Genomic DNA, 12,950 nt, shown 5'->3' on the forward strand with positions numbered 1-12,950 from the left:
TGTGCTGGACAGCAGGAGTAGCTCAGGGGACACAGCTCTCCAGTGTGCTCCCTGAGCTCAGCCCTGCAGTGCCCACCCCACGGAGCAGGGCTTCCTGCAGGAATCATGGCCCTACATAAAGCCCTCCCTGGAGAAGATCTTACTAGCCAGGGCTAGTTCTAGGATGAGAAACAGCCTTTGAAGAAGGGAGAAAAGCCCACCCAGAGAAGGCAGACAGACTGGCTGTATGGAGCACCAGCCAGCCCAGAGATGGGCACGGAGACACTTGGAGCAACATGAGAGCAATCCCACGCCGGTGCCAGAAGCCTTCCTTCTGCTTCAAACAGCCTCAGATTGGCAGTGAGCCTCCAGAACCTGCCCTCACCACTGATGGGAACTGGCCCCCAGCCTTGGGTGTCCCCCAAACCACTTCCCTCCAGCAGGACAAGGTGCTAAAAGACGTGCTGTGACAAGAGTGTGACTTCCCTAAGCAGTGGTGCAGGTAGGGCTTAGCTCAGGTTTCTGAGGCTGTTTGTGCTTGTTTGAGCCTGCTGGGCTCTCCCATGGGTTGAGCACTCTCCAGCTGCTTGCCTGTGCAGCACTGCACCCTGCTCCCATACTCCTTCCCTGGAAAGCACCCCCATCCTCCAGCCCAGGCACCATACCCTGAGAGACAGGGCAAGGGCACCCTCCTACACCCTGAGCCCCTCTGCCAGGCACACCAGACACAAACAACCCTCTGACAGTGCAGTGCCTGAGCCCCCAGAGCAGGAGCAAGGGGAGATCACAGGAGCAGGGGATGTCCCACTGAGGGTGACCCCTCCCTGGGGTGGTAATAAGGCTGCCAGAGCAATGAGGAAGGCATCTGTGAGTGCTTCTATTGCGCTCACTCAGCTGTCTCCAGCTGTGGCCAGCTCTGTAGACAAGACTATGGGCAACTAGCATCCTTTGTCAGTGCCAGCTTCCCAGGAGCTCTCTCTAGCAACCAGCTTGCTAAAGGGAACAAAAATTTTTAATTTAATTGCTTAGGGCGCTTGAAGCCACACCCTGACACCCAGCAGGTGGAGCAGAGTCTCCATTATGTTCCTTCCTGGTTCATTGTCACTCTGTGAGTCATTCTAGTTGTCTGCCAGTGTCACAGGGCACTACAGGTGCCACAGGGGCTGTGGTGAGTGTCACAGAGATGACCCATCCTGCTCATTGGCTGTGACAATGCCCAGCAGCTGGTGGCACCAGAGCCACCCCTCCACAGGCGCCTGCCCAAACTGGTCCAACAGAAACCACGGGCTGCCAGCTGCATGGCACTGCTGCCATGAGGTGGGCACAAGCACCAGGAACCTGTGGGTGGAACCTGTGGCGTGGGACAGCACAGGGAAAAACTGGGTCCTTGTCCCTCATGGTGAAGGCTGAGCAAAGTCATGGGATGTTCAGCACCCGTGCTCAGCCTTGAAGTTGGTCTTCAGCATAGCAATCCTGCTACAATTGAGAGCCGTGGTGGCAGGCAAGTGTTTGGACAGAGCTCATCCCTGCTCTGGGAAGGGATGAAGTCCCTTCATTGGCCTTGAAGTATTTGATCACTGAAGTATTTGAGTCAGAACCTCCAAAAGCTCTCTAGGCAGCTTCAGCCTAGAGATTCAGAACAGAACAGATTTCAGCAGACATTTTCCAGCCCCCATCTCCCTGACTCGCTCCCTAGAAAAGGCACAGCTGTCCGAGCCTGTGGAAGGGCACTCGCTCCCCTGCACATTCCCCTGGCACTGCCAGGGTAGAGAGTGGATCTGCAGGTCTACTCTGTCCTCCCTCCCTGCCTCTCACCGCTGCGGGGCCGTGTTTTCCTGGGCTGGGCATGGCAGAAGCTCCCACATGCGCTGATGCCCTGCTGGCTGTCTCTGCGTGCTGCAGCACGCTCTGCCTACAAGCCATGGCAGCGCTGCTGAAAATCCTCCCGGCAAGGAACTGCACGTATCAACTCCCGGGTTAGTCACTTCAAAACAATCTGGTTAGTAAGAGTGAGAGCAGGGAGGAAGACTGTACCCCAGGCAGAGATTGCACATGGAAATACCAATGAGATGACACTGTTCTCTGAGAAGTGCTGGAACAACGGGAGGAATAATAAAACACTGCAGTTTCCATCCACACAACTGTATCCCACGGACAAAGTAAAGGCAGGAATCTTATTGGAAGGCACATCTGATTAGTATCTGTCTGGCCTGGATCCCTTCTACTGCTGAAGAGAGACAGGCTGAACCCTGTCCACAAAAACCAAAGGAAAATGCATGAAGGAGAGAGCAGAAGAGGCAGCAGCTGACCCCAGACCAGCAGTCCTGCTCCAGCAGCAGGAGCCACCTGTGCCCACCTCCTCTTGCCCCTAGCCAGGGCATGGTCTGGGTAAACACTGTGCTGCTGGCTCTTGGGGTGCAACCAGTGTTGCTGCCCTCCTAGGAAAAAAAATGGATCAAAAGAACAATGACTCAGTCAAGTTCTTGTGTGTTGGGATGTCCAACAAAGGCTGCACCCTGAAGAACAACCAATCTCTTATGCTGTTATGGGGCAAGTGGGGTATGGAGGTAGAAATCTCATCTGGTTAGCTGCAAGAGTTGTCCTGTGAGTCAGTACTGACTAGTTAGAAAACTCTTCTCTAACTGAATGGAAGCCAAAATATTCTGTAAAGCCTTGTTTCCAGCCACATTTTTTTTTTTTGGATTAGCGGCCAGAAAACCCCAGCACATCAGGAAAAAAAACCCACTGGTAAACAAAACAGAAGATGGCTTTTGAGGTTTTCCTTTGCATTGGGATGTTCAGAGGGAGAAAGAAAGCTTTTGCACTCTCTCTGCCACTTGGGTTGGGGTGGAGTCTGGAAAGCATGTATTTTTTAATTCACATACTCAGAAAAAGGAAGAAAATCTCTGCTTAATCCCCAGACAAATGGTGCTGGTGCTAAGCCTCATTTTCAGGAAAGAAAACATGGCAAAATTCAAGATAGACACATGCATGAAAAGGAGGAAACATGAACAAGACAGAAAAGCTGTGTTAGAGCCCATTCTATCCTGATGGCTTGACAAGTTGCTTTCCCCCTCTCCTTTCCATGTTTTTCTCCATTCTGTCTCCATGCAGTGTTAAAGGGACATCAACTGGGCCAGGGTGGGCATGATCTGTGTGTTGAATGCCCACCCCACCTCCCCCCCAAAAGTGACCTCAGCCAATATCTTGCCATGGAGCAGTATGGATGATATTCAAGCCCTCTTCAGGAGGGGTCCAGAGCAGTGGGGTGCTGAATGCAGGCTGCAGCTGCCAACCCCTCCCTGCAATGCCACAGTATTATGCAAAATTGTCACATGTACATCACAACAGCTGTACTTCTTCTCAACAGGAAGAAAGTGTCTGTGATGGGCCTTCATTTTGTTTCTGTTTAATCTAATTCTGCTGACAAAGGACACCCTCTGGGACAGGATCTCTTCATATCAGGTGAGGCATAAATTCCAGCAGTGTTCGACCCTCTCCCAGGAGGAGAAATGGGGTGTAAAAGATTTCAGAAAAGGTCAGAGAAGCATTAACATTTGCCAGCCAGATGTGCACAGATTTGTGACATGACTTTCACACTGTCACTGCAGGACTCCCAGTACCTCTGGAACCATTTCAATGGGGCGTCTCAGCCTGAAACACGTCACTGCCAGTGCTCCCAGTGCAAGCCTGGGCTGGGTTCACAGGCTAAGAGAAAAGGGTTTTTCCACATTAAAGACTTTCTCTCCATTGACAGTAATAAACAAGGGAAGAGAGGAGCCTATCCTGTTCCTGCAGGCCATGTTACTCACATTTTGCAACTCTTGGGGCATATGCACGGAAGGAAAAAAAAAGACAGCATACAAACATAGGAAAATCTTTCTGGATCAGAATATTTTCCCATCTGTCCTGTCACCGAGGCTGGCCAAGAGCAGATGCCAGAGCAGAGCACAGACATGGGGCAGATAAGTAGCAATACCCCTGAGAGCTCCCCCAAGGACGTGTCAGCATGCAGTTTGGGACCTCTGCCTGGACTTTCCCACACTGGGGTTGAAATCCCAGGCTGAGTCCTGCTGCAGGGGTCTGCTCCAGCCTCCTTGAATGTACCCTGATGCCCCCAAGCACAGCTCCTGGGGCCATCCTCCGGTCACATTGTCCAATCTGCTTGTGCGCACCCATTGCTAGCTATGCTCCTGTTGCTTAGCACCAGTGATAAACAGGACATATTCCTTTGGCCAGGTGCCTGCCCAAGGCATGCAGGATCAAGTCTTCTCCCAAAAACCTCTCTGGCAGCCACTGAACAGCACCATTTGGTTTATCAGGCATTGAAGCTATCCCCTGATCTTGCTCGATCAATGTCATCCTGCTAGGAGAACTGGCACAGTCTGCCTGTCCTTTGGCACAGATCTCTGCAATCTCCTTGCCCTGGCCCATGTTTCCCCCAAAATTACAAAACCTCTAAAGGATGGTCTTGGCTCACTGCTAAACATATGGCAGGTTTCTTGCCTGGGTTTGTCCATCCACTTCTCCCCAGGGTCAGGGCTCCCTCCCTCTGGCTCCAGCCAGCTCCACAGCTTTTGCATTCTGTGCCAGTTTGAGTTTTGCTCTGGCAGATAATCTCAGCCACTGCAAGCCATACTCAATTTTTCATGAGCCCTTTCTTCAGCTTCTCTCATTTTCCAGCATCCCCTTCCAGCTGTCTATAAACTGAGAGAAAAATCAGCCCCTCCCCACTGCACTCCACCCCACAAGATGCCTCTTTTTAAGCTGCTGTCTAATGCTCCCAGACCACCACACTGAGAACGGCAGGCTCCTGGGCACTTTGATCGAGGAGACAGCTTTGGCAGAGGATGCCCTGCTCTCCTCCCCATCCCCAGGCAGGCTGTGCCTCTGAGGGCCGCAGCAGCAGCAGGACAGATCCAGGACCCAGTCCTGCCCTTACACCCAGCCTGGCGCGATCACAGGGCTGACTAAAATGACAGCAGGCTCAGGAATGTTAAAGCTGGACACATCATTTGCAAGACACTCAAGCGAGATGAGAATCCAGCCCCGCAGAGCAGCGAGCGCAGCGGGCTCCATCAGGCCGGGCTCCTTGCAGCGGCGCAGCGGGATGCAGCGCGGCCGGGCGGGACGGGCTCGGCTGCCGCTCCGCTGCACGACGCGCAGTTTCCGCCGCACCCCACCTGCACCTTTCCTGTACCCCCGCAGGAAGCGGCCCCGGCCGGGACCGCGTCCTGAGGCCCCGAGCGCGGCGGGACGCGCCCCGACGGCCGCCGGGCACCGAGAGCCCGCGGAGCGCACGGCCACGGAGCGCGGGGGAGCCCTGCCAAAGGGAGCGGGTGCCAAACCTGAATTACCAGCCCAGAGAGTGGCTGTGGATCCCGGCAGCTCCTGTGATTTGCGGCAGGTTTTTCAGGTCCCCGCCTGTCAAACACACACGCAGATACTTAAGCAGTCACCTGAGGACCTGCGGGGTTCTTGTTTTACACACTTCTGGTCCCTGCCAGCTCCAGGTAAGCACAGGCTTTGAGCAGGGGGTGCTGGGGTGGGTTTGCAGTTGGGGATGATGGGATGGAGGGAAGAGCTCCCCTGTGAGTACTGATGCTGAGGAGGTCGGAGCTGCACCCAGCGGGGCAGGAAGGCTCATGCCTGAGGCAGGCACAAGAGAGACCCCCAGGCAGGGGCCACCACGGCGTCCTGCCTCTGCTGCAGCAGCTGCTGTGCTCCTGTTTGCTTTGTTCCTACCCGATATTATCTTCTAAAAGACTGGACGGGTAGTTTACAGGATGCATGACAGGTGTTTTTTCCTTATTTATGGCAGGGCCCGTTTATTTTTAAAGCCTCTGTCCCACCTTATCCTGTGCGCCATGCTGGCTGATGTTATCCACAGCCACCCCGCAGCAGGAGGATGAGCAAAGCTCAGGACAGGACATGGCTCTGCAGCACAGCAAGGGAGGGTAAAAGGGCTCGTTTGCATTGAGAACTGCTATTTTGATCCCTGCAGTGGCAGGAAATAGCTGCAAGCTAAAACCAGATGCAGATGCCTCCAGTCACATCCTAGCCCTGACAGTGGGAACACTGGGAAGGGGGTCAAGAAGCCCAGCAGAGGCTATGGAGCCCCATCAGCTTGGCAGGAGCTACAGCTCAGAGAGATTTCCAGGAGCTTTGGGTGCAGTAAATCATTAGAAAGCTGCACAGCCAGCCAGCTATTGTGACTACTGTTCAAAAAAGCAAAGCTGAGCAAACAGAGATCACGTCTTTTCTGGAAAAGTGGCAGATTTCTGCCAGGGTTGTAAATGCTGACCGCACTAGCAGTGCTGGACAAGCATGCTGGGACACAGAAAGATGTCCTTGCCCATTTCAGGCCAGAGCTAGGAGTCCTGCTAGTAACCCCAGGGTGTTTCTGGGGAGCTGGGTGCAACCACAGGACATGGGCAGAGTATTACATATTTATAATAAGACTTTCTCTCGCTGCAACTTGTGTCCATCGGCCATTACCTTTTGTCTGCTCACTCCAAAATGGCCCTGGAGGTGCATTTTAATGCCCTATCAGCCACACTAAGAGCACCAGGTGCTGTCATGTACATAGCAATGCTGGCTGGAGCTGCCCACAGCCCAGGCAGCTGCTGATCCACTTGCAATCTTCTGCTCTCACATCGCTCTACCTAAAACCACGACAGTCAGAGCCAAGTGTGAATTCCCCAGGGGTCCTTAGCTTGACACTTAGGACAGAGCAGGTGTGGTGGTTTCCCTGTGACAGTGCATCTGGAATTGTCATTTCTGCCTGGGTGAGTAAACCCCAGCTGAATGACAACTGCAGCCCACAGCCCTGCTGAATTCTGGCTAACATTCTTTGCACTGAAAAAGCATTTTTTTTCAATGTTGTCAAAAATTTAAGAGGAAAAAAGCAGTAAGAAGTGGTGCTTTTCAGCAGCTAAGCCAAACAGCTGTGAGTCTCCATATTTCTGACAGGCTTAAAGAAATGTGAGACAATCACCTTTCCTGTACAGGGAGAGATGTTGGACAGCCTGAAGCCCAGCTACATGCCTGGGCTTAAACGAGGCTCCATTTAAGTAGTGGGCAGGTGATTAGTGGTCTCAATAGGGCCAGTCTGGCCATTTAGGCACTCCTGGTGCCCTCAAGTCATGTCATATACCTCCAAATTTAGCATCCAGGAGGTGCCAAGTGCTAGAGGCCATATGCTGCACAGGGGTCACATGGCTCCTGAAAGCCTCCAGGGCATACTGGAGCCATGTGGGGAGACCTGCAAAGCCCTCCAGGAGCCCCAGGGTTTCTGCCTTTTCCTGAAACCCATCTCACAACCTTGAGAGGTAAAAACTGTACTCCTTCCAGAGCAGGGGTAGAGGGGACACAAAGAAAAGCTATCAGGCATCACATCCCACATGCTGGGGCACCCTGAGCTGCCAGCAGGTAGAAGATACTGTGTCCTGTGGGGAAACACCTCAGGAAGCTGGAGATCATCAGAAGCAGAAATAGCTGTGCAGGTGAAACATGAAAGGTGAAGCACGAGCTCCCTATGCAAATCCATGCACTCACATCAATGCACATTAATGCAGCAGGCTGCAAACAGTGATTTATGAGCTGCCAAGGCATGTTGCTGCTGGTGGCCCGGGCTAGATGCATAATCTGGATGTGATGAGGATCCCTTTGTGGCTGGGCTTTCTGTGGGAAGGGCAGGTGGCTCAGTTGTGTGCTGAAAAAAGAAGAGGCAGGACTTGTGGCCTGAGCTTGGCCTCATCTGCATTTTGGCCTCATGGAGAGCTTGGCAGCCACAGTGCTGGAGAGCAGCACCTCAAGTCCAGGGGACCTCCTTCTACCCCTGCATCTTTTCCAGAGGTCTACAAACATCTATGGTAGCTGACCAGCATTCAGCAGACTCCTACTACCTCACATGAATGAGGAACTGAATTATGCTGCCCCCTCCCTATATGGATGCTTCTGAACTGAGCTGACTTCAGCAAGCCCAGGCAGCTGCAGCGCACTGCAGACAAGGCCAGGTTGGCTTGCAGTACCTGGGGTTAGAGATGGTCTTTCCTCAGTCCACCCAGAGCTGGTGGGTCATACTGTCTGTACTGTCTACCAGCACTCTATGGCACTCAGAGGTGCTCCAATGTTACACAACTTCTGTGTTACAATCCCTATTTACCAAGTGACTCAAGCAGAGTGGGCTGTTTCACAACCAGCCCTAGTCTATTTATAAGCCCCTACTCAAATACCAAAGGATTCTGTTATTAGTCAAAGCACTTTCTGCAGAGGAGGCTCAGGGGGATCTTTGTTTTATGAGGTAAAGTTCAAAGAAGAGGATCTCTCCAGCCTCTCACTGTGCCTGGCTCTTCACAAGCTGCAAGACAGTTTTGAAGCTGAGCTCCATCCTAGCAGTTCTGTCAGCAAGAGAAAGCCCTGGGGCACTCAGTACCCCAGGGTACCTAAAGGTGAGTTACCAGCCAACCAAGAAAGCAGCTGGGTTTAAACCTGTGCAGTAGGAGTGCAGCATGATGGATGTTCCAGGATCACACTCCAGAGCCAAAGGGAAAGAAAAGCTGGACTGCAGTGTGGAAGCAGGGCAGGTCTGCAGCAGATGGCCCACAGGAATCCCAAGAAGGACCAAGGGCTCCTGGCAGCACTGGAGAACCAGCAACACCAACCAGCCAACCTGACAGAGATGGGCCAGGCAACTGGGACAGCAGGAGAGCAGATCAAGAAAGGCCACATTTTTGCAACCAGCTCCTCCCCTGCCAATACCCCACAGCCTGGTTTCAAAAACACCACAGTGATTCAGCATCAAGGGACTTGTGCATGCTGTGTGGGGGCAGTGCCTTGTTTTAGTTGACTGAATTAGCAAGCTCGACCCTCTGCCATGTGAAAGCAAGCCTGAAGCCCAGCAGAAAAGAGGTGTGGGACTTAGCCAAGATGCATTTGCTTTGTGTGTTCTTTTGGGCCAAATCTTCCAGAGATTATGCAAAGCACAAGTGGGACAAGGGTAACTCTGGAGGAAAACATGGGCTTCTTGGTGCTGCCTCTGCTGGGAGCACCTAGGACTGACCCCAGTCAGAGGCAGCAAGTGCTTGAACAACAGACATACACTGGGTACAGTCCTTGAGGATCTGAACACTTATACACCAAAACCCAATCAATCAACTAACCAGTTCAGTGATGCTCAGGAACAATAGGACAAACTGTTAATGCCCATGTGTGGTAACATTAAATATTACTTAAAACAGTGCAGCTCACCTTCTCATGGCCAGCATTATGTGATGTCTGGCCACACTGCTGAGAGAAGGACCTGGACACTGATCCTGAGGAGGGGAAACAGGGCGGTTTCTGGATCAAAGACCATGCTCCCAGAAGATCACGTATGCTCTGTTTTATCATTCCTTTGCACAAACTTGCCTGATCACTGGGAAGCAGGGGAAAAAAAATAAGCAACCACCTACTAGGTCAGATGTCAGATATTGTCCCTTCTCCTAGAGGATAAATAATGTTTTTTAACTAATGTCTTTAAATTAACCCCCTGAACATGCCCATTGCTGTGACATCACTCCTAAGTGACGCCCAGGCCTAAATAGGGCTGTAAACAGGAATCGTTCCCATGGGAGTGACACTGGCTATAAATACAGCACCAGGGGAGTGCTGAGCAGCCTGCAGCTTCCTGCCAGCTGAGGATGGTGAGACAGCTCAGCGCTGGGCATTGCTGCCGTGTGCTCGCTGCAGTGAGGAAATGAGACAGGAGTTGCTGGGGGGCTGGTGCTCCCAGCTGAGCTCCCTGGCATGCCTTTGGGAAGGGAGTTGAGTCCTGCTGCAGCCAGAGGCCACAGCTGGGGTCGGGGGGAAGGCTGGTGGGGATACGGATGGCAAATCTGGGGCTCAGCAAGTGTGGCCCCCACTGGCCACTCCCAGCTTGAGCAATGACACCAGGCCCTCTCTGCAGTGCCTGGCCCCATAGCCCTGCCCCAGGAGGAGATGGCCATGGAAAAGCCAGTGATTCCCACTGAGGAGCAGCTGGAGATCCTGGAATACCACTTCTGCAAGGTGAATAAGCATCCTGACCCCACCACACTGTGCCTCATCGCTGCTGAGACCGGGCTCTCCGAGGAGCAGACTCTGGTGAGTGCATGCCCCTCATCCTGCCCCTGGCACCAGCCCTGCTCCCCCTGCATGCCTCTGTGCCCCACATCTCCTGCCTGCCCTGGTCTATCACACACCTGTCTGTCCCCCCACAGGCTTCCTACAGCACCCCTGCCCTTCTCATGCTCCCCCCACATGCCTGCACTCCTCTGTGCCCCATGTGCTCCCTGAGTGTGCTCCCTGCACCACCGTGCACCCTGCACTCTCCTCACTGCACCCACAAGTCTCTTCTGCACCTCTGCAACCCCCAGCACACTCCTAACTTCACCCAGAGAGCTCCAATGCCACACAGCACCTCCCTGTACCCCACATCCTTCCTGCACTCCACGTATTCTGCTCCTGAATTTACAACCTGTGCATGCTGTTCTTCCAAACTATTTCTGATAGTCTTGGATGCACAAACTACTGCTGGTTTTAATGTCTGAAGAAACTACTGTAATTTTAAAACAGATAGAGGGTAGATGCAATTCCTGCAGGATATGCTGTGGGACATTCTCAGGCTGTGCCCCTTCCCCCAGTCAGCGTCCCAAAGCCCCGATGTCAGGCAAGTCTGTCAGCCTCTCCAGGAGACATAGAGGCCTCCAAATATCCCTCCACAGGGACAGGCTGCCACTGTCTGGGAATGCCACCAAGCCCTGTGATCCAGCTGGCTACCTGCAGGCTACCGTGGGCTTCAGAAGCAAACGGCTTCTTCCCAGTTCCTTCAGGTGGCAGTGCAGCTCATTGGGATGTAGGTGTTTACTGGACCCACGGAAGCATTTATGGGTATAGAAAAGAAATCCATCCCACTGGAAAGTTAGCAGCAGTTTGCAGAGAGCTGCCAAGCCTGGCTCTCACTCAGCAAAGCCAAATTGGCAATGTCAGCATTTAGCCTGTCCCGGGGAAAGATGCTGGAACAGCATCCATTGCACAGATAGTCCTCAGCTGGAGTGGACTGTGCTTTGGTGACAGGCAGGTATCAATCACTGCTTGTTTGAGGCAGCAAGGAGGCAGTACCCCTAATATACCTTTCTCTCCATAGAAATGGCACTAATCCTTTTTATTTCCCCTACAGCAACTTGTAAACACGGGCCATATATGCCCAGGGCACCTCTGTAGATGTCTTAAAATCCTCCCTGATAGCTATCTGTTCCCACTAATCCAGTGTGTTCCTAGAGATCTGGAGATGGAGGTCGTGTCAGGGACAGGATCAAGACTGGGGTGGTGAGCTGCAAAGTGCCTGCATTGCGTAGAACACAGGGAATCATTGCCCCTGTCATCTGGAGTGTTTTATCATCTAGAAATAGCAACCATTTTAATAAAAAATTCAGTAATGATGAGATGCAAAGAGGAGATTATGATTTAGGACAGAAAGTGAAACTTTTGAGAGAAGGCTAGGCTGTCAGTCGTATGACTGGATGTGGTCAAAGGCTGTGTGAGTGTGAGAGGCACTTATAGAGAGCACTGTGGTTGTATCATTATGGAGCATAATAGCTTCAAAAATAACCATGAACAAATATAGCAACAAAATGAACTGCAACAAAAGGAATCACAGGCACATGGCCAAAGAAAAGGCTGAGCTGTGCTTCCGGCACATGAGTAGTATTTCTTTTCTTTCTTTTCTTCTTAGGTAGTGTTGCTTTAACCAAATACATTTTATCTAATATTTTAAATTGTGGCTGTCTTGAAGTGGCATCAGCAGCTCTTGGAGTAGATTTCCAGATGCTAAGTTACAGCAGACATAGTGTTAAGTGCTGCTAACATAGATGTGCGTATTGCCTTAAAACTAAGATGATTTTTAAACAATTTTAAAAATAGATTTGTTCTTAAATTTTTTGGAGAGCCACTGTGCTGTACCTCTCATGCCTTCTGAAACAGGTGAGCTTTCAATTCCTGTCAGTTTGGAACTTGCAAAGGATTATTTCACTTCTCCAGTCATTTAAACAGACACCATCCAGCTCCTCAGCCAATCTCTTACTCTGCAAGAAAAACCTGGGCTCACAGCAATAAAAAAAAGACTCACCCATGCTGTCAAGGTCTGAAGTGAGCTAGAGAAATGAGTTTGAAGGAGGTGCACATGTAGGTTACAAGACTGTTCGGTCAGGAGCAACCATCCTGGCTGCCTGCACTGCCTGGGAACAGCACCATGAGTTCCCCTTGCCTCGTCCCACGTGCTGACATCTGCACCTTTAGAAGAGTGATTCGGAGGCTTTGCTCAGCCCAGTGCACTCAGTCTCTGCTTTGTTCTTTCTCTCCAGAAATGGTTCAAGCAGCGCCTGGCGGAGTGGAGGAAGTCTGAAGGGCTGCCCTCAGAAAGTGGGTCTGTCAGGGACTAGAGGATGCTGCTCCAATCCCCTTGCCTCTTATAAAGGATGGTGAAGCTCTTCAGTGGGTTTCCTTGGAGTTCTTCTGTTGCAATAGGTTTTGCGATACAAAGTAACACTCTGCTATTTAACATAAATCTTATTTAACATGTACATAACCAGAAAAAAACCCCACTATATAGAAATATATATATATATATACATATACACTCACGTGTGTATATACAACTTTTGATGGCTGATAACCTATCTTGTGATTCCCACCCATTAACAGCAGCTGCACAAGAAAACGCAATTTCATGCCCTTGTTCCAGGCTTGCAAAAATTTTGCCATGATATCTGTTCAAATATAGAAGGAAGAAATAAAGATTCCTTTTCCTTACAATTCCCAGAGGCAAAGTGTGTGTGTGAGCTTTAAGGTGCAGATCATCCAGAGAGTGGGGCATCTGGAAAACCAAGTGTGTTGTTCAAGTGACCTGATTTGGCTCAATGCACCTAAATCAGCTCTGGATACTGCAAACC

The 12,950-nt window shown here is 51.5% G+C and overlaps 1 protein-coding gene across 3 annotated transcripts; it reads left to right on the plus strand.

The window, feature by feature from the left end:
* Window positions 1-4,781: 4,781 nt before the first annotated feature.
* HOPX (HOP homeobox) lies at window positions 4,782-12,813 on the plus strand. 3 transcript variants are annotated; one of them, XM_054633246.2, is made up of 3 exons: window positions 4,782-5,492; window positions 9,929-10,104; window positions 12,363-12,813. In XM_054633246.2, the coding sequence occupies exons 1-3, from the start codon at window positions 4,955-4,957 to the stop codon at window positions 12,438-12,440; spliced, it is 792 nt and encodes a 263-aa protein (XP_054489221.2). In that variant the 5' UTR covers window positions 4,782-4,954; the 3' UTR covers window positions 12,441-12,813. The 3 variants fall into 3 exon arrangements, with proteins under 3 accessions (XP_054489221.2, XP_077033230.1, XP_077033229.1); XM_077177115.1 differs by lacking the exon at window positions 4,782-5,492 and adding an exon at window positions 9,531-9,665; XM_077177114.1 differs by lacking the exon at window positions 4,782-5,492 and adding an exon at window positions 9,622-9,832.
* Window positions 12,814-12,950: the final 137 nt, after the last annotated feature.

Source organism: Agelaius phoeniceus, chromosome 4 (genome assembly GCF_051311805.1).
Source record: "Agelaius phoeniceus isolate bAgePho1 chromosome 4, bAgePho1.hap1, whole genome shotgun sequence".
Taxonomy (NCBI): Eukaryota; Metazoa; Chordata; class Aves; order Passeriformes; family Icteridae; genus Agelaius; species Agelaius phoeniceus.